Consider the following 20,605-nt stretch of genomic DNA (forward strand, 5'->3'; position numbering starts at 1 on the left):
ACAAGAAATATTATCATTTAAAAAAATTAAATGACAAACAAAAAAACTATATTTAATAAAATAATAATATTAAAAGTTTTAATTTTTTTATTAATGCAAAAATAATATAAAAAAAAGTCAATAAATTTTTTCAAAAAAATAATTAAAATTTTAACTAAAAATTTTCTTAAAAAAAAAACCTTGAGAAGTCGGTTTGGCAAATCCTGACTTCAATTGTCCCAACAAAGTGGTGCAATTGAGGAATTAAAACTGAAACATGTGTATATTAGGATTTAATAGGAGAGAGGATGTGTAGTTTGATAAAAAAAAATTCCTAAAAATCACTTGTCCATTCATCTAAAACAATTTTTTTTCATTATTGTACTCTTTTTCTTTTCTGTTTGACAAAACTTTTATGCATGAAGACCAATTGAGACTTATGTCTAACTAACAATTAATTAACTTGTACCCAACGCCTTCTTGCTTATGGTTATGGTTATGGACTAACCAACCTCTTCCTCACGCCACAACATGGGAAGTGTTAGCATTTCCATGAGAGCTTTGAGTAGAAAGCAAGCAAAAGAAAAAGGGGTTTATAAAACCAAACTTTCATCTTTTTCCAAGGGCGAAGCAAGCATATATACCACCATGAAATGAACTTATAAAAACTCCCAGAAAAAGGACATTCTTGAGCCGGTGAACCAATTCTGATAAAATACTCACATTTGTGGACACTTTTTTCTGCACTTTTGGCATTCCTTCATGCTCACATCTTCAACCAAAGATGACTGTGCATCAAAGTTGTGTCCACCCAAAGAATCAATCTTTATCCCAAACAGAACCCCCCTTGTCTACTCTTCCTTTACTCTGGGCAATAATTCCAAGTACTGCATTTATATAAAAACCTCACGTTGTTCTACCTTTGAGTCTTTCAATGCACTGGCATTGGAGTGCAACAGCGGGGCTATAATCAGAAGCCTCTTTTTCTTTATATCTTGTGGCATTGCAGTTACCATAACTGCAAGAGGGTCATGGTCATGGAAACAAGTAGAGTGAAAAAGAATGTCGGGATACTTCTCCTCTACCTCACTTTGGCTGCTATTTCTCTCACTCATTGTGGTAAGCCTTCTTTACCTAAGTAAATATATGTTTCATCCCATATGCTTTTCTTTCTTTCTTTTCAATTTTGCTAAGTTAAACAAGGTGTTACTATCTATATCATCCCAATTATTCCCAAATTTTGAATTTATAGCTAGTTATAATTAGCCATGATCATGCACAAATGGGTCACTTGTGGAAGAAATTGTATATATATAGGCATTTGCTTGTTGGAATCCATTTACAATGTCATGAGTCATAACTCATAATCAAGCATAATTAAGGACTAGAATGTATTAACAAGTGCTTTATAATATCATTGACATCAATGGCAATAAGTTCATGGCTCAAAAAGCATATTTGCTTTCTCCTTTCCAGATGCAGATAAATCAATGAGACTATTGAGAGGCCCTAAACATAGAAGAAATACAACCAACAAGAACCCAAAGAAGTTGAAAACGGTTAAGCATTTTGATGAGAACCCAACCATATTATCATCAAATGTACAACCCTATAGTCTCAGCTCCCCATTTTCTTTGCCCCCTTATGAATCACTTGCTCCAATCCCATTGCCAGAAAACAGCCCTCCATTTTGTGTGTTTCCACCACCAGGTACTCCTTCCACCACCATTCCCACACCTACAGGCTTTCAACCAACCACACCATCACCTCCATACTATGACACCTCACCAGTCTTTCCAGGCCCTCCAAGCCCACCAGTGTCCTTTCCCACACCAACCCCAGAAACTGTTCCAGGCCCACCCAGCATCACGCCGGGCTCGCCCGAACCCGTGCTCAACCCTCCCATCATTATTCCAAGCCCACCTGACTCCTCCATGGGCCCACCCAGGATCACACCAGGATCGCCGGAGCCCATACTCAATCCTCCCATCATTATTCCAAGCCCACCTGACTCCTCAATGGGCCCACCCTACTTTGAGCCCACCCCACCACTCATAATCCCTTCCCCCACAGGTGGCATCACCCCAGGCCCACCATCCCCCACTGAAGGCACTGTGCCAAGCCCAAGCGTGTTTCAGCCACCTGTGGTGTACCCTCCACCAAGTGTGCCACCACCACCCAACTATGCCCCTAGGACCACCTTGTGGTGTGTGGCTAAGCCCTCAGTCCCAGACCCAATCATCCAAGAGGCCATGAACTATGCTTGTTGGTCAGGAGCGGATTGCACCTCAATTCAGCCCAATGGGCCATGCTATGAGCCCAACACTGTGTATGCACATGCATCATACGCTTTCAATAGCTATTGGCAAAGGACTAAAGGGGCTGGTGGCAATTGTGAATTTGGAGGCACAGCCATGCTGGTTGCAGTTGATCCTAGTGAGTACCACTGTCATAAAATGGGTTTAGATTCATAATTTTGATCAATCAAAGGCTTAATATGTTTCTAAGGCTCTGAAAAAAAACACTGTCCTTTTTAATTGAAATTAGTTTTTTATGATAACATTTGCATTTAGAGATGTTATGTCATATGTTTCTCAAGAGTTGAGAGTGATGTTGTTGTGTTATATCTAAATACTCAAAATTCAAACATGCACTAATTCAAAGAACTTCATAATCAACTAAGGTTTAATTTTCTTGGTCACATTACGTGTATTGCCATCACTAATGCTATTTTTCTTTTGCTTCTCAACAGGCTTTGATGGGTGCTACTTCATCTACAACTGATCATTGGTTTTTTTTTTGTTTATTGTTTTTACCTTTAGAAGAACAAAGCAACTTTTGGATCCCACCAATGTTTGAAGAGTGAAGACACTCTTTCTTTCATAATCTCCCCCTTTTTTTTCTTGTGCAAATAAGTTACGTATGTATGCCACAGTGAATTACACACAAAGATTTTGTATTTTGTAAGTAACAAATGTATATCACCATTGACTTGTAGTTTATTGTCATCGTTTAATTAATCAAACTAACTCCTTTATTAACTCAAAAAAACCACCTTATACAAATATTGATTGACCTCATTTTCTACCTGATATGCCTAATTTGTATATTTAAAAGACTTGCAATTAATGATAGAGAGACCGTCTTATCCATACATACGGCATAAAAATAACTAATCCAGTACAGAATGTAAGAATTTTCTGTGAATTTTTTTCATCTGCACTCTGCAGTATTAAAGTTTTCCAATAAACATACAAATACAATTAAATTGTTGTATAATTCTTTTAATATTAGATAAAAAGGATTAAGCTTTTTTGTTACTTATTCATCTTATAACTATCGTAAAATATTCGCTCGTTACAATTGGTATAATAATACTAGTACGTTGACAGGGACCTGTTATTTTGTTTTAAAAAATTAAAATTGTCATTTCAAGTTACATTTAATTCAATATATTTTAGTGAAAAAAACTTCTTCATAAACACATTTAACAATAAAAAAATACTTAACAAAATGATAACTTAAGTTGGTTAACAACAAATGTTAATAACATTCAAAGTTCATGAAAATATATAGTACTAAATCAAATAAAGAACACATAAAAATTTCATAATGAATAATGTTAAGGTTGATCAATCTTAAAAGTCTTTCTCCAGTGTACCTTTTTAATGGGTTTGGTGATGGAAGCTTCTGGCCTTAATTCATTAGGAACAAATAAAGTTGGCTTTGGGTGTAACTTCAGTTGCATCCACTGTAGTATGTGTTAAAATCTATTGACAAAATCAGTCAATTTATATTTATCACATATTATTTAAGAATATGAAATATAAAATCTAGGATAATGATTACATGCATTAACTAACATAATTCTAGTTTAAAAAAAATTATACACCACATTTGAAGCAATTAAAATATTTTGTTCTTCATCAAATTGTAACTTATAATTGATCATAAGGGAAGATTGATCTTAGAAAAATAGATAATAATAAAAGATTGTTCTTAACTTTTTCTTAATTATCATTACAAAAGATAAAATTATTGAAAATTTTCTTCTTTGAAATTCAAAGGGAATCCTATTATGTGAAGGAGTTAATGATAGCCTTGAGATAAATATTTTTTTGCCAGCATTATTTCTAGAAATGACCTTAGCTTCAAGCACATAAGCTCCTAACTAGATAGTTATCAACTGAGTACCATTACATATGCAAGAAGATTGATATATGTTTCTTACCAATTTTTAGTTTCAACCACAATCAAATGACTTGAAATTCTTATATTTGATCTTCCCAGACATAATATCAGAAACCATATCCATCTTTGGTATAATTTTTTCAAGAAGTATTGAGGAAAAATTCATAACAAATTGGCAATAGAAGATAAATACATTCATCTATATTTATATTAAAACCAAACCAGAATTGATTTTTCAATATAGAGTACACAATAAATAAAAAATAAATAAATACAAATATATAACAAAATATGTAACAAAGATAAATAAAAAAGATGTAACAAAATATATGTGAGAAATGTAGTGACCGTATTTGAAAAAAAATATCTTAGTAATCATATAAGATCCATAGTAAAAATAGTGAAAAAAGATAATTCGATTACGTATTTCTTATTTTAGTTAATCTAAAATTATAGAATTATCTTAATTTAAAGTAATTTAATTACATTAATTAAAATATATTTAGAATTTTGAATTAGATTGATGATAATTAGTCTAATTATTCAAAATTTTCAAATATTTATCATAATTACTTTGATAATGATTAATTTATAATTATTAGTTATCATAAATTTAATTGTTCAAAATTTTAAATCATATTGATAATAATTAATATAATTATTCAAAATTTAAAATACCTATCATAATTACTTTATAATAATAATTAGTTATCATAAACTTAATTTTTCAGAATTTCAAATCATATTGATGATAATTAATTTAATTATTCAAAATTTTAAATACTTATCATAATTATTTGATAATAATCAATTTATAATTATAAAAAATTATCTAAAAATTTCCCGAAATGTATAAGGATTCCTTTCAATTAATATAAAGCGATAAAGTTATATTAGTTTTAAATGAGAGAGCAACGAACCGTGCCAAACCATTTCTTCAATCATATTCTTATTAAAAGGTTGTATTCACAAATTTAAAATTGATTTTTTTTATCATGATATTATCTTCCTACTTAATAATCAATCAAGATTTAAATTCTAAATCACGTATCGGTCATGTATTGCAACATAAAGATATTATAAAGAAAAAGGAAATATTTGTTATTCATGAAGAAAAAGGAAATATAGTTTTAACTATACAGTTCTGACATCCTTTTGAGCGTTTGAGGTCTATTGTCATTTGGTATTCATCATTACCTTGACCTTTTTTCCCCCAAATCATAGAAGAAAATCTATTTAATTTTTTAGTCAAATAGAATACTGTTAGGATTCAGCATAGTTGGACAAATTCAGAATATATTTAATTTGTCTTAAATGTGTTTTTTAGATAGTTTAATAATATATGTTACTTCTTAAATAAGAGAAATTAAATTTTATTTTTCAAAATAAGTTTAAATTTTTTCTGTTTTATTTTAAAAATTATATATACATCTCTTCCTTAAGAGATTATATGTGTCCCTTAAAAAAAGATATTATATGGGTTATACTTATTTATTTTTGTGAGGTTAAATTAATTTACAAGTTCATGAAATATTTAATAATTTTTAATTAAATTCTTAAATCTTTCTTTTTCAATTAGGTCCCTAAATTTTTATTTGATTTTTAATTAGTCTCTATGATCAACATGGTTAACGGTAGAAACATAATTAAAAAACAAATAGAAGTTTAAGGAGTCAATTGAAAAAAAAAATTATATAGGAATTATAAAATTTCTAATGGCTCAGGGACCTACTAAATAATTTAATAGTAAATTAAAATCATACAAAAAATACCACTTAATTGAAGAATGCATTCAGAGAGAGAGAGAGCATTAGGCTTATCTAAACAAAATCTATAAGGGGAAACTGGAAGTGCAATCAGGAGTTTGGAATACTAGTTGAAAAACTTGTTGAAGGTGAGAATTCTGAGTTTAGAACCTGTAATAGTGAGAATATTGCCCTGAAGGGGTATTGACCTAGAGAGCTAAAAATACTGCAAACCTACATAGTTGACAATACCAGATTTAGAAGTAATTTTTAGATACTTGGGAAGAATCCTGAGAAACGTTGGGTTGAATTTGAGAATTACATAATAGGTCTTTGAATTATTTGCAATTTTTTATTTAGGTCCATAAAAATATTTCAGTTAGATCCCTAAATTTGTATTTATTTTTTTTAGTAGGTCTCTTCCATTAACAAAGTTAATAGTAATTAACTACAAGAACCTAATTAAAAAACAAATAGAGGTTTTGGAACCCAATTGAAAAAGAAAAATTTAAAAACTTAATTAAAAATTATCAAATAATTTAAGAACCTTTAAATTAATTTAACCTTTTTGTTGTGTACAGGCCACTTGACACAATTTATATTTAAAACCCAATAGCCCAAGACAACTAAAGTACATTAAGCTAGGAATTGACTTTAGTCAATCCCTTGACATATAAATGTAAGGTACATATACTTTAATTGAGAATAGGATCACATATGATACACTCATATAAAATATTGTATATTCTAAGATAACTCAAATGAAAAATCTAACCTATCTATAATTCCTATAAATACCATTAATGTGCATGATACGAAATTCATATTTTCCATTACTCTAATGAGATTTTTATTGAGTTGAGCATCAACGCGTCTTTGGTAGATATTTTTCATTCTCCCTAGTCTTTCTAGTCATATTGGAACCATTCTCTAATACATTTATGACTTCAAACATGTCTGTTATCGACATTAGGTCTCTTAATTGTTCATTTTGAATTGCCCATCCCTTAGTAGAGTATTTTATAGAAAACAGTTTTAATTCAAACAATTATTTTAAAGGAGTCACGAGGGGTTTTATGTCAACTTTGAGTAAAATATATATATATATATATATATATATATATATATATATATATATATATATATATATATATATTTTAATCCAAATAACTCTTTTAGAGTCCATTTTTCTCCTTTTGTAACTCTGCATATGATCAATAATTAACTTTTAACTCTTACTATGGACTTTGGAACTTTATAGGATGAAATGAAGATTAAAAGGAATCATCTAAAGCATGAAATTGGAACTGTTTATGTGAGAGCCAAGACAACTAACACTCCAAAAATTTGATGGATAACAAAGCATTGCTATTAGATGATTTTTTTATGAAAAACTAATATATTTACTAAGTGTGCAAAATAAGACATCGGATAAAACTAAAGCATCATATCTAAGCATTTATATATCAGTGTCTGACTAATTTTGATTTGTAAAGTGTCTTAAAATACAAGTAGAATGGTTCAAGGCTTTGGTATTATGCTATAAGAGAAGTAAAGCCTTTTCAAAAAAAAAAAAAAAAGTCTTTGCTGAAGAACATCTTATGCCAAAGAAGAGATTTGATAAGTTGGACTTTTACAAAGTTAACATGTCAAACTCAAAATAAAAAGTTTGACTTGTAAATGCCACAATGCAAAAGTGATACCTCTGAAAATAAAGTTTAAGAGAAATTATAAAAAAAAAGTATATACAAAATATCAATTTTTTATATATTTATATTAATTAAATACTAACTTAGTACTTATGTTTAATTCTATTTTACTTATACATAAATGTTATTTTATTTTGAGTTAGATTACATTAAAATATGTTTTATGAATATAATAATTAACATAACTATTTTAATGTATGATTAAATTAATAGCATAATTTATGAAATTTTATTTAAAATAATAATTAAGATTATAAAGCAAGAGATAAATTTATATATATATATATATATAATATTATATTTTTTCTGAATACTAAAAAATATTTATTTTAATTATTATTTTCATAATCCATATTTTAATGAATAAAAAAACATATTCTAAAGTAATCAAATTGAAAATAAAAAACATTTGTTTATATAAGTCAAATAGAATTAAGCACAAGTATGGAGTTAGTGTTTAATTAATGTTATTAATGTAGTATTTATATACATATATAAATAATTTGATGTTTTATTATATAATATAATATAGTTATTAAATTTAATAAACTTAATTACAAACTTTCTTTTCCACCACCCATACACACCAGACTAGCAAGCAAATCAAACAATACTACTCCTTGTTTTGTCATTATAAGCCGTGGGATGTATGATCTACGGATGTAACTATTGCAGCAGGGAGCTGTAGAGAAATAACTGTTGCAGAGAATTCAAACAGGAATTTAAGTGTTGCACTTATCTCATATACTTAAATCACACCCATTTCAAAGCTTCAAAAAGTCTTTCACCATTTGTATGTATTTTAGACCATATTCATTCATTCATTTACTTACTATTGTATTATTGAAAAGATTGAGCTCAATGAAAGTCGTGAACTATAACAAATTAGGATGAAAAGTCAAAATTTAATTGGGACTTTTAAAATAAGACCTAAATTTAGTGATAGCCCATTTTGTATGGACCTTTAATGAATTAGGGCCAAATCAGATTAAAATAAAAAAGACTTAGAGATTTAATTTATGCTTTAAATTTAAAATTCAAATTCTATATTTTTGTGGTAGATTTGGATAGAGTTGAGATTGTGGGCTTGATGCAACTTGAGATTAAAAAAAAAACTCATTCAATTTAAGCTTTTAAAATGAGATCCAAGCTTACCGAAAGCCAAATTTGTATAAGCATTTTGTGCTTATGCCCATACTGTACTAAAAAGGCCCAAATTTAATTAATGTTCAAAATTTAAAGCTTAATGCCAATATTTCATCAAGTGGGTTTGACTTGAGCCCATTACGACTTCAATGTGGGTTGTAATCATGATTATCAAACTCGTGAGTTAACTTGTAAATTTGGACGAGTTCGAGTTTACGAGCTCACATGCATGTTTAGAGTTAACTCGTTAATCAACTCGTTTTTTATAGACTCAGTAAATTCGGAGCATACTCAATCTACTCGAAGTAGACTCAATAGATTCAGGAGTTTAAGTTTGTTAGATTAAAAAATTTAACTCAAAATTTAACTCGGAGCATACTCAATCAACTCGAAGCAGACTCTTACGAATCTATGAGTCAAGTTTACTAAGCTCCCACAAAGTTACGTGAATTCTTAAGTTTGACCAAAGCTCAATTTGTTCTAACCTTTATAGGCTAAGCCTATTTCAAATTATGATTAGATCAAGCTAAAATTACTCAGACTTATATACATGTATGTCGTGGGCTATAATGAATTGAGCCAAAATACCCAAATTCAATTTAAACTTCTAAAATTATAACTAAGCTTAATAAAAATCCAAGTTATATGGGCTTTTGTGGGCTAAGCCCACTAAAAGATTCAAACTTAATATATGTTAAATAAAAATTAAAATTCAAACTCTATATTTTATCGAATTATTTTGGTTAGATCGACTCAACCAATTTTTTTACATCTAGTGAAAAGATTAAATAAGAGTTGGTGAAGACGGAGTGAAAGATAGAAGAGAAATATATTGAGTCAAACAAGATTTTACTTAAAAAAAAATTGTCCAATAAAAAAAAATAAAGACACAAGACTAACCTATTAGGTGGCATAAAGTTTTTTAAGCCTAACTTGTCTTTTTTGAGAATCTAACTTGACTTATTAACTCTCTTAAAGTCTTATTTTATACATATAAAAAAGGTATGTTAAACTTTATAACAGTTGAGTAGCTTGTTTATATGGTAACAATTTTTTTTATTGGTCTAATATGACCCTCACAATAACCTATTCAAAATTTTATTTAGCGATAAGGTTTTTAAATATGATATAAGTTTATCTTTCAATAAACTCATAAGTTTGACTTTTTTATGTATGTAAATATACTTAATATTTAAAAGGTAAATAAATACATGATTTTAATACATTAAAAAACTAATATGAGAGTAATAGTAATAAAAATTTAATATTTATATCTACTTGCATAGACTGGCGTAAAAGACTTTTTTTAGTAGCCTAAAGTCTGTCTTTTTTTCCCCAACTAAATAGGCTCTTACAAAAAAGTTAAACTATTCTATTTTTTTCCCCAAAAAAACTTAGCCAACTGACCTAAACTGATAAAAGCTAAATCATAGACGGCTATCGAGCAGTCTAATTTATCTCTACTCCAATTAGAAGATGAAGAAAGGGTAAAGGAAAATATGAAAATAACCATAGCAAAAGTTAAAGCTAAAGACTAGAACTTAAAAAAAAATTTCTCAATTTCTAAGAATGAATTAATAATTTTAAAATTCATTTATAAATTAATCGAATCCCTTTTTATTTAGATAAATTTTGTTTTTAAATTTAAGTTTAAAAACTTAAAAACGAAAATTTATCCCTCTCCCAAGGAATGCATAGTTATTTACTCTTTTGATTTATGTGGTGGCCCGTTGCGGATGTTGATACGACAAAAAAACTATTACAGTAACTCATGCCGTGGTCCCCATTATTACCATTTTTTATTATTATATATATTATAATTTTTTTTGGTGCATAATTTTTTTAATAATGGATAATTTCTTTCTCTTCATTTCATTTTCAGTATTTACATTATAGTTTATGTATGTTTTTAGTATATTTAATTTTAATTATCAAATTTTCAATTGTTCAAATCAAATCTTTTACATGAAACCTCATCAAATAATTAATGAAAATATAACGTAACAATGATTTATATAAATTGATAAAATAAAGATACATAAAATATTTAAATTTACTGCTATGATCGAAGTCCTTTTTTGTTATTATTCTTATTGAAATGTTTTATATATATTTTAAATTTATATAATCAGTTATATTACATTTTTATTAATTATTAAATGAAATTCAAAGTAAGAGACTTAATTATAATAATTAAAATATAAAATGAAATATAACATATAAAATTAAAAAAATAAAAAATTATATAAACCACAATATAAAAATTAAAAGTACAATTAATAAATAAACATATAAAACCATATCCCATTTTTGGTAAAATGGCTAAAGTATCTTTGTATTTTTATTCTTGGCATGAAAGCAAAAGTATCTTTGGTTGATAACTCCAAAGACAAACTCTATGTTATTAGACTTATAAAACCCCCAATATTGACAACCTTTTTTTTTCAAGCATTGTTTAACATTAATTTAATTGTGCTTAAATTTAAAAAGTATAAACGTCGAATCACTTCACCTTTGGATGAGGTGGAATTCCAGTGGCGATCTTATCTTAATTCGTTTATTTGCTCCTCTGAATATATTATATTTTTCGAATAATTCTTATAATATTATATAGACAACACTTTATATTTAAATGTATAAACTTACATAAAAAAGAAAAAGTATTGATAAGTGAGGATCATGATGCCTAATGGACGTTTGGAAATTATTAAATTGCATCCCGAACCGTTCTCGTTAGAGTTCAATTTTGTTAATTTTTAAAAATTGATATTGTTAGTAAACAAAAATGCTTTTTATAAAAAACAATTCATTCGAAAAAAGATGAGTAGAAGTCAGTTTCTAATAAAGTTTAACACCAAAAAAAAAAAAAGCTTAACACCATAAATTTATTTCATTTCAAGAAGAAACATTTTATATTGTTTGTCAATTTCTGTGGTAAAATTAAAGTGGTAGAAAGCTGGCTTGCATGGGGACATCTAAATTGTGAAAAAAATAAAATATTTTTTAAAATTCTTTCAAGAAACAAAAAGCGAATATTGTTGTCAAAATGATGTTCTGAATTTAGGATTAAGTGTTTGCTCATATTAATTTATTAAACTATTTTACGAAAACAACAATTTATTAATTATAGCTTCTTGAGATATGTGTAAAAGGCATTTATTTATTTAAAATTAACTGAAATAAACATGCTCTAAAAAATATTTGATTGTTTTAAAATCAACTTACTTTAAAAAAAATGCTAAATCTTACAAAAGTTAATTTCGTACAGTTGACACGAATGAGGTGAAAATCTCATTTTTTTTATTCCCAATCCACTTATTTCTTTCTCAATCGCTAATCTCGTAGAAGATACACATAATTTTACTTGTGATTTTCCCAATATCGAGTTTTGAAGCTATGAATATAGTAGCATGTGAAACTAACATCTTATTTTTATTTATTAAAAAAAAAATTGCATGTGTGAGATGGGAGTGTTTTGCACGAGTTCGTGTATTCAATTTCTTGAAAGAAGTAGATTCAATTCTTTTAAAATAAATAATACGTAAAGTGAAAAATAAAAAACCCCTATCTTTCATTTAAATGAAAATATCTTGTAAATTTAATTTATTTCAAATTAATAATAAATATATTAATTTTCTTTTTTTTTTCTTTTTCACATATCTTTGCAATTTATAAAAGTTAAATATCAACTAAAATTTTTACACACTATCTATTAGCAACGGATTATGGAAAATAATTAAGGCTAAAAAAATGTTTTCTTACCATCTAAATATCTCAAATTCGATGTTAATTTCTGTTTCCTACATATTGAAACCTATTTTATCCAATAATTAAGAACCACTCTATTTTAGAGTAATTTGAAGTGAAAGAAAAAGAAAGTTAAATATAATAAGCATTAAGCAATGTGATAAAAAATAGTTATAAAAAAAGAGATGAAATAAAAATTAAATATATATGTATAAATATTTACATATTATTTTTTCTGCATGTATTTAACAAAATGCTAAATAAAAATTTATTTTCTTCATGTTTAATTACAATATTTTATTAAAATATGAGAAAATAATTCATAGTTGCTCTCTGAATCGACGTCAATTTTATTTTTACTCTTTATACCAAAAATCACTCATTTTAGTCTCTGTATTCTATATTTTAGTCTTGTTAACTTTTTGGTGATATAAAAAGCAACCAAAGCCCGAATATTTAGACATACGGTTAAAATGAAAAGATTTTTTTTCTTCTGAATAGATTAAAATGAAAAGATGACACAAATGTAAAAATAAATAATTAAGTAAACCAAATTTATTTAAACTTATTTATTGAAATAAACAATCATTTTAATAAAATAAACAACTTTTTATTTTTTTGTTATATCTAAACTACTTTTACTTAAAAAAATAATTTTCTGTTTATTTTAAAAATAAAACTTATATACTTCTTAAAAAATACATATATAAAGATCATTTATTTTAAAATTAGTTTTTTTTTAATTTAAACAAATTGACGCATTGGATGAGAATGTTCTATGTAGTTTAATAAATTAAAAAGAATATTTTAAACTTATCTCGTTCGACTTCATTGGCTATAAAATCCAGCATGGTCTTCACGAACTTATCCCTCTGACTAATTCAGCACTGCTGCGTTTCCCATTTTTTTTTTTCTAGAACAGTAAATTTCAAGTAAACCAAAAAACCATAAATAGTAGTATTAATTACCAATATTGTCTTTTTCTTTTTATTTTTTTTAAATACTCTGAAACCGCGAAACCCTAGCTGAACCCTCTTTCCCTTCTCCGGCCACCGCAATGGACTTCACTACGCCGCCGATCGAGGACGGTTTCACCGCCGAGAAGCTCTTCACGCAGGGCTTCTCCTACACCTACGATGACGTCATCTTCCTCCCCCACTACATCGACTTCGCCGCCGACGCCGTGGACCTCTCCACGCGCCTCACGCGCCGTCTCCCCCTCGCCGTGCCGTTTGTGGCCTCTCCTATGGACACCGTGTCGGAGTCCGCCATGGCCGCCGCCATGGCCTCGCTCGGCGGCATCGCCGTCGTCCACTCCAACGTCCCCGCCGCCGTCCAGGCGGCCATCCTCCGCAGAGCGAAGTCCCGCCGCGTCCCCATCCTCTCCGACCCCGCCTTCGCCGCTCCCTACGCCGTGGTCGAGCACGACGACGCCTTCGGGGCCTCCCCCTTCCTACTCGTCACCGACACTGGCACCTCCGCCGGGAAACTCCTCGGCTATGTCGCGAGGAGCGACTGGACGAATCAAACCGACAAGGGCTTGAGAGTTGGGGACTACATGGCGCCACCTCCCAAGCCGGCGCCATGGAACGCCGACCTAAATAAAATTAATGAAATTATGGAGAGTGAGAAAAGTGGTGCTGTGGCTTTGGAGAGGGATGGTGAGGTGGTTGATTTGGTGGTGAGGGAGGAGGTGGAGAGGGTTAGGGGATACCCAAAGCTGGTGGCGCCGGCTACAGTGGGGGCGGACGGGGAGTTTATGGTGGGGGCTGCGGTGGGGACGAGGGAGGACGATAAGGAGAGGTTGGAGCATTTGGTGAAGGCTGGGTTGAATGTTGTGGTGTTGGATAGTTCTCAAGGGAACTCAATTTATCAGTTGGAGATGGTGAAGTATGTGAAGAGGGTGTACCCTGAGCTTGATGTGATTGGGGGGAATGTTGTGACTATGTACCAGGCTGAGAATCTGATTCAGGCTGGGGTTGATGGGTTGAGGGTTGGAATGGGGTCTGGGTCCATTTGTACTACTCAGGAGGTTTGTGCTGTGGGCCGTGGTCAGGTATATTTGATTTGTTGATTGATTGATTACTGTTTTGATCTTTGTTGCCCTTAGTATTGAATTTAGATGTGTGGTTTGTTCTTAGGTCTTAATTTGTGATCACAGTTGTGGTTTAGGAAATTGCAGACAAATGGAGATGATGTGACTGCAATTGCGGTCCCTGAGACTCCAAAAACCTTAACAGATAAAATCATGATCAATGGTGGTTTTTTAAAACCTTGGTTTGTTGTGTTTGTCTTCGTGTTGGGATGAGTTTTTGCTGAATCTATGAGTTTTGTCAATGATCCTTTGTCAGGAGGCTAGCTGTCTATGGTTACCACCTTACCCGCTTGATGGGGCTTGTGTGGCATGCCTGATCCTTGGTGTTCCCTAAAGGACTTTTTAGTTAAAGGAAATGCTTGCTGTGTGCTACTTTTTGAAAAAAAAATTTCCCCTTTTGGAATATTTGTGAAGCTATTTTAACTGTTACTTGTAAAGATGTTTGAAAACAGGAAATGATGTGAAAGTAAGTTAGTGTTTTGTTATTATTTATTCAAAAGAAATAAAAAAAATTCCCCAATCTTATTTAACGTAGGCTTTTTAGATCAGTGGGTCTTAGTGCCTAAAATTTGAACTTTTCGGTACAGTTGGCTTTAGACAATGAAATTTACATATTGAATGCAAAAGAGTTTTTTTTCTTTTTCTTTTAGTACCATAAGTGCATGTAGGCTTTAAATATTGTGCTTTAAATTTCAAGTTTTGTGGAATTTCAGCTCTCCGCAGTCATATTCTTGCTTAAAAATTGATTCCAACTTGTACTCAATGCTTTAATTCTTAATATTGACTATGGGGTTATGCTTTTCAGGCAACTGCTGTTTACAAGGTCTCATCCATTGCTTATAAAAGTGGTGTTCCTGTGATTGCTGATGGTGGCATCTCGAACTCTGGTCATATTGTTAAGGCTTTGTCATTGGGAGCGTCAACTGTTATGATGGGAAGCTTCTTGGCTGGTAGCCTTGAGGCTCCTGGGGCTTATGTATATCAGGTATGATTATGGCCTGATGGAATCTTGTATAAATTGTGATTTCCTATTTATTTGTGTAAAAGTTTATATTGTAGTATAGTGTTGCAAAGAAAATCTCTTTAGAAGTAGAGAACATGGAAGATTGTGTAATGTCTGTAGTTAAAGGTGAGTTATTGTGATGAAAATTGGAAACCTCATTAGTTAGAAATGAAAAGATTGCATTGTTTTGTTATTATTGGCTTTTGGCCATTTGAACAAATAAGTAAATAACTGACTGTTTTACATGTTGTATTCATGACTAATTAGATAATATTTTTGTTGTTCCTCTAGGAACTATATGTTAATATTATTACATTTATGAAAATATGCTTCTCTCTCTCTCTCTCACTTTCACTTTTTGATATTATTTTCTTTCCTTTCTTAGTTTCACTAAATTGTTCTTGCCTGCTCATGCTCAAACAAGAATAAATATGGTAATAATATATTAATATGCAATACTAACTACCTTTTTCTGCACCAGAATGGTCAACGTGTCAAAAAGTATAGAGGAATGGGTTCCCTAGAAGCTATGACTAAAGGGAGTGATGCAAGGTACTTGGGTGATACAGCAAAGCTAAAAATTGCTCAGGGGGTTGTTGGAGCTGTTAAAGATAAGGGTTCTGTCTTGAATTTCATACCATACACCTTGCAAGCAGTCAGGCAAGGGTTTCAGGATATCGGTGCCTCCTCTCTACAGTCTGCTCATGACCTTCTAAGATCCAGGGAGTTAAGACTGGAGGTACTGTTGAGCCACTCTTCTAGTTATTTATGTCTTGCTCTGGCTATTAATGAAGTTTTTATCATTTGCACAATCAAAAAGGGTGGTGCTATTTGTTGAGGGTCTGCCTATTTCCTGTCGCACCCATCTATTTGGCTTTGTTCAGTAGTTTTTTATTTTCACCATGTGAAAAAGCTAGGATAATGCAGTTGTGTAAAAATAAAACCCTTTTGTTTGCCGTTGCATTCTTAAACCAGAAAAACAAGAAAAGGAGTAAAAGAAATCACTGCAGCAGTTTATTAAGCTTGTCTTTGCCGGGTATGATTAATCCAAAGCAATTCAGGACTAAAAAATAAATCTGTGTTTGCCTGTATGATCCTAAATACTTCTTGATTTTAAAAACAAAAGATGAAAAGTACCTTGTTTTGCTTTTGCTTCATTTGGGTGAGTGTTCTGGTAAAATTTTAAATCACCTGAGTTTACTATGTTTACAAGCCATGACTGTTTTGCATGCATGTAACTTTGCTTGATAGGAGTATTTCGTTTAAAGTGCATTTGACATGACATTTGAGTAAACTCCCAATTTGGTCCTCAAACAAAAAACTGATCATTGAATGATGGCAGCCCTAGTAACAATAGCTTTCTGGTTTATTCTGATGTAAAAAGCAATGTCATTCAAGGATCAGATTTATGTCATTCATAATTTTTAGAGAACCAAATTATTGCTCAAAAAAACTTTCCATCTCGAGAATGTGGTGTTACTCGATTATGTTCTTAATATTTGGTTTGCTCTTCCCAGGTCCGGAGTGGAGCAGCACAGGTTGAAGGTGGAGTTCATGGGCTGGTTTCTTATGAAAAGAAATACTTTTGAAGTATGAAACCATCCAAAATCATAAGCGGTGCTATAATCCCTTGCTGCAGTTCAGCATAAAAGAAGGGAACACACTGTTATTGGTTAGTGGCAACTTGTTGCTACTCTGTCAAGCGAATTGAAGTTTATACCAATAGAACATCGTGGGAATTTTCTTCCCTGAGGTTCTGAAGGAAGAACACTGATTTCGTGGTTTTTTTTTGTTTTTTTTCATCTCCATTAGACTTTGTCAAATGTGTCATAGACTTTCCTAAATATATTTTGCATGTTTTCTGTCCTGTTAAGTAAATGTTACTGTCATAGTACTGCAAAAATTTCCTCCTATCTTATGAAAATAAGACTTCATAAAAAAAAATTATGGTACTTGATATAAGACTTTATAAAAAAAAATTATGGTACTTGATATAAGACTTTTAACAAAGTTTTAGAAGTATTTTAGATTTGAATATGTTCGTCTTTTAAAATGTTTTCTTTAAATTAGTTTTTAAACAAATTTTATTTTAGTACTTTAAAAATTATATATGCAAATTAGAAATTTATTGATAATCTCCAGCCCTGCCTTGCATAAGGTATGCATGATAATCTCCTACATCTTTATGCAAGATAAATCTTCACTCTTTTTGCTACCTCATCAACATCTCTTCTTGAGTCTCTGAATGTGAGCAACTTTCGGGCCAGCCATATATACTTCCACTGCGAACCAAACTATAAGCCATTGGTTCCGACCTCTAGAGCTAATAAACTCTTTGGAGGCTTTTATCACCTCCCAAAAAATCCAAACGGTCAAGAATACCCCTGCATTGCTTCAACCATTCTTGGGACCACGCTGTTGTTGCAAAATTAGGGTTGGGGATGAGCCACACTATGGAAGGATTTGTGAAAGGATCCCGGACTCGCACATCCTTCACGATCTTAGGCTTGCACATTTGCGTTGATTGGAGTAGGTTTTTGATGAAGCGACAATATGGTAGCAAAGGTTTCTGATAGAGCAGCAATTGCACCCTTTGAACCCAATGATAACGTGTACTGTGATCGACGTGGCCTTTCTCCAACTTGACGTGGGGAAGATGATGTCAATCATCCCCACCACGCTCTTTGCCTGTTGTGCTGTCGCTAGAATATCTTACATGGTCTTCCTCCCATTCAACAAGTTTGATTTTGGAACCCTCCATGAGATTGAATAAGGCTATAACATCATCCTAATTGTGATCGTGGGGATGAGAATCGTGGCATTTTGTAATATACAAAACATCACATTTAAATACATTCTGAAAAACATAATCTGCAACATACATTTGAATGCATTCTAGAATGAGTATTTTAGTTCTTTTTTTTTTTCCCAATATATTTTTAGAGTAGACAATTCGAAAGCTTAGTTGCACCGTCAGTGCAAATAGGCTTTCAAATTGCCTATTTCAAAGTTTTTTTTGCCATAAATCCTCTTTTGGAATGCATAATCCAAAAAAAACTTGTAAATATTGAAAAGAATGAATAGTATATATGGCGTGTGGAAAGAACCTGGGAGTAAGCATGGGAGGTAGTTTAGGAGAAATAAGTTGAGGAAAAGGAAAGTTATAATGTGAGAAGGGTAATTTAGGGATATTTTAAATTTGGGGTGCATGAAGCAAAAAGGGAGATGCAGGAAGTAAAATCTCTCTTGAACTGCAAAATGTTTTGAGGGACTTAGTATGTATGGATGAAACAAATCTTATCTCCTTATTAAAAAAATATTTATATAAAAAACATTTATTTTAAAGTTATTTTTTTAAATTTAAACAAACTCGTAATATCTCACCATCTCAAGATAGATTTCAGATTTTCCATGATATCTTATATCCCAAGCTAGGTTCTATAGAGAATGTATTCTATGCAGAGCCGCTAACCACACAAAAAATTACACCTTCAAGGGAATGCCTCTCACTCTCACCCACATCTTCTCAAAGAATAACACATCTTTGGCTCCTCCTATGTTCGCCTTTATAACCTGATAAGCCAATTTGATCGAATATATACCGTTTTTGTCTTTCTTCCATACCCGTTTCTCCTCTTCCTCTTCTAAGATCGTTAGGGGATGCTCATGGTTTGGTTTTTTTAACAACAAAAACTAATAAATAATTAAATTTTAAATGATTATTTTAACTAAAACTAAAATTAGTTTTCTAAAACTGGTTATAATTTAGTATAATTGGTTTTTGTTTGTTATATAACCAGTTTTATAACCGGTTATATTATTTAACCAGTTAGGTTGTTTTCTTGATTAGGGTGATTTTGTTTAATCTTAAAAAAATAACTTTAAAATAAGTATATTTTTTATATAAGCGCTTTTTAAAGAAGCATATAGGATTTACTTCTTAATGTAAGTATAAAACTGTTTCTTTTTTCAAACAAAAACCTTTAGACAAACTCATTAAAAAACAAAAAATTACTTATTTTTATTAAAATAAACACTTATTTCAACTAATAAGTTTAAACAAATTGGTCCTATAATCAATATTGGGTTGGGGGCCTTGTACATTGTTCTTTTCATACAAATAGTCCACCACTTCTTAATTTGGAAACAACTATTCCCACTACCTAAATTTCTATTGACACTACTAATCATAGAAATTTGACCAATCTATACTTCTCCCTTTTTCCTACACCCCCAACCCTTCTCCCTTCCTCTCTCACTTCCTCCTTCCTCTTTCACAACACACCCAACCCTTCTTCCTTCCTCCCTCACTTCTCCACATCTTCTCTTCTCTCTCATCTCCCTAAGACCACCCAACCTATATATTATTTAATTTTCCAAAACTCACAATAGAATCATGACTTTATTGTGTGTCGACTTTGATGCACAATCGAATCATGCTTTTGTTGTTGTCTGAAATTTCACACACAACAAAATCATGTCATGATTTTGTTGTCTGGTATAGACTGTACTTGCAATGCATACAAGAATTCAACTCATTGATATTTCACTGAACTGTAGGATCTCAATATGTAGTAGACATCAATGATGATTAATTGTTTTAGTTAACTCCTCTTGTATTAAGTATTATTATGTGTACCAATTTGACACTTGATAAAACTCTAGCTAATGTTTTATTCAGTAAGTGTGAAATATAAAGTTTGTTAATTGTTGTAAGCCATGCATATTGTGTTGCAAGTCATTTAATGAGGAACTTAACAATTTAACTATGGTTGACAAACAAAAAATAACAACGAAAAATGTTTCCATTATTTTTTCGCAAAAAAATTTACAAAACGAAAACATACTTTCGTTATGCTGGCATACAATGGAAACATGTTTTCATTTTGTAAAGTGCATAAGAAAAATATAACAACGGAAACACATTTTTGTTGTACATTGATAGTTATACAACGAAAACATGTTTTCGTTGCGCAAATGGGATTGGCAA

The 20,605-nt window shown here is 30.8% G+C and overlaps 2 protein-coding genes across 2 annotated transcripts; both read left to right on the plus strand.

Moving 5' to 3' along the window:
* The first annotated feature begins 624 nt into the window (after nt 1-624).
* On the plus strand, nt 625-2,976 carry LOC114387440 (extensin-like). The gene is made up of 3 exons (XM_028347627.1): nt 625-1,098; nt 1,456-2,415; nt 2,732-2,976. Exons 1-3 carry the CDS (start codon nt 1,011-1,013, stop codon nt 2,761-2,763), a joined length of 1,080 nt encoding a protein of 359 aa, XP_028203428.1. The 5' UTR covers nt 625-1,010; the 3' UTR covers nt 2,764-2,976.
* A 10,407-nt stretch (nt 2,977-13,383) lies between these two features.
* LOC114387852 (inosine-5'-monophosphate dehydrogenase-like) lies at nt 13,384-17,572 on the plus strand. Its single transcript, XM_028348075.1, has 4 exons — nt 13,384-14,573; nt 15,418-15,597; nt 16,097-16,354; nt 17,133-17,572. Exons 1-4 carry the CDS (start codon nt 13,575-13,577, stop codon nt 17,202-17,204), a joined length of 1,509 nt encoding a protein of 502 aa, XP_028203876.1. The 5' UTR covers nt 13,384-13,574; the 3' UTR covers nt 17,205-17,572.
* Nucleotides 17,573-20,605: the final 3,033 nt, after the last annotated feature.

Source organism: Glycine soja, chromosome 15 (genome assembly GCF_004193775.1).
Source record: "Glycine soja cultivar W05 chromosome 15, ASM419377v2, whole genome shotgun sequence".
Classification (NCBI taxonomy): Eukaryota; Viridiplantae; Streptophyta; class Magnoliopsida; order Fabales; family Fabaceae; genus Glycine; species Glycine soja.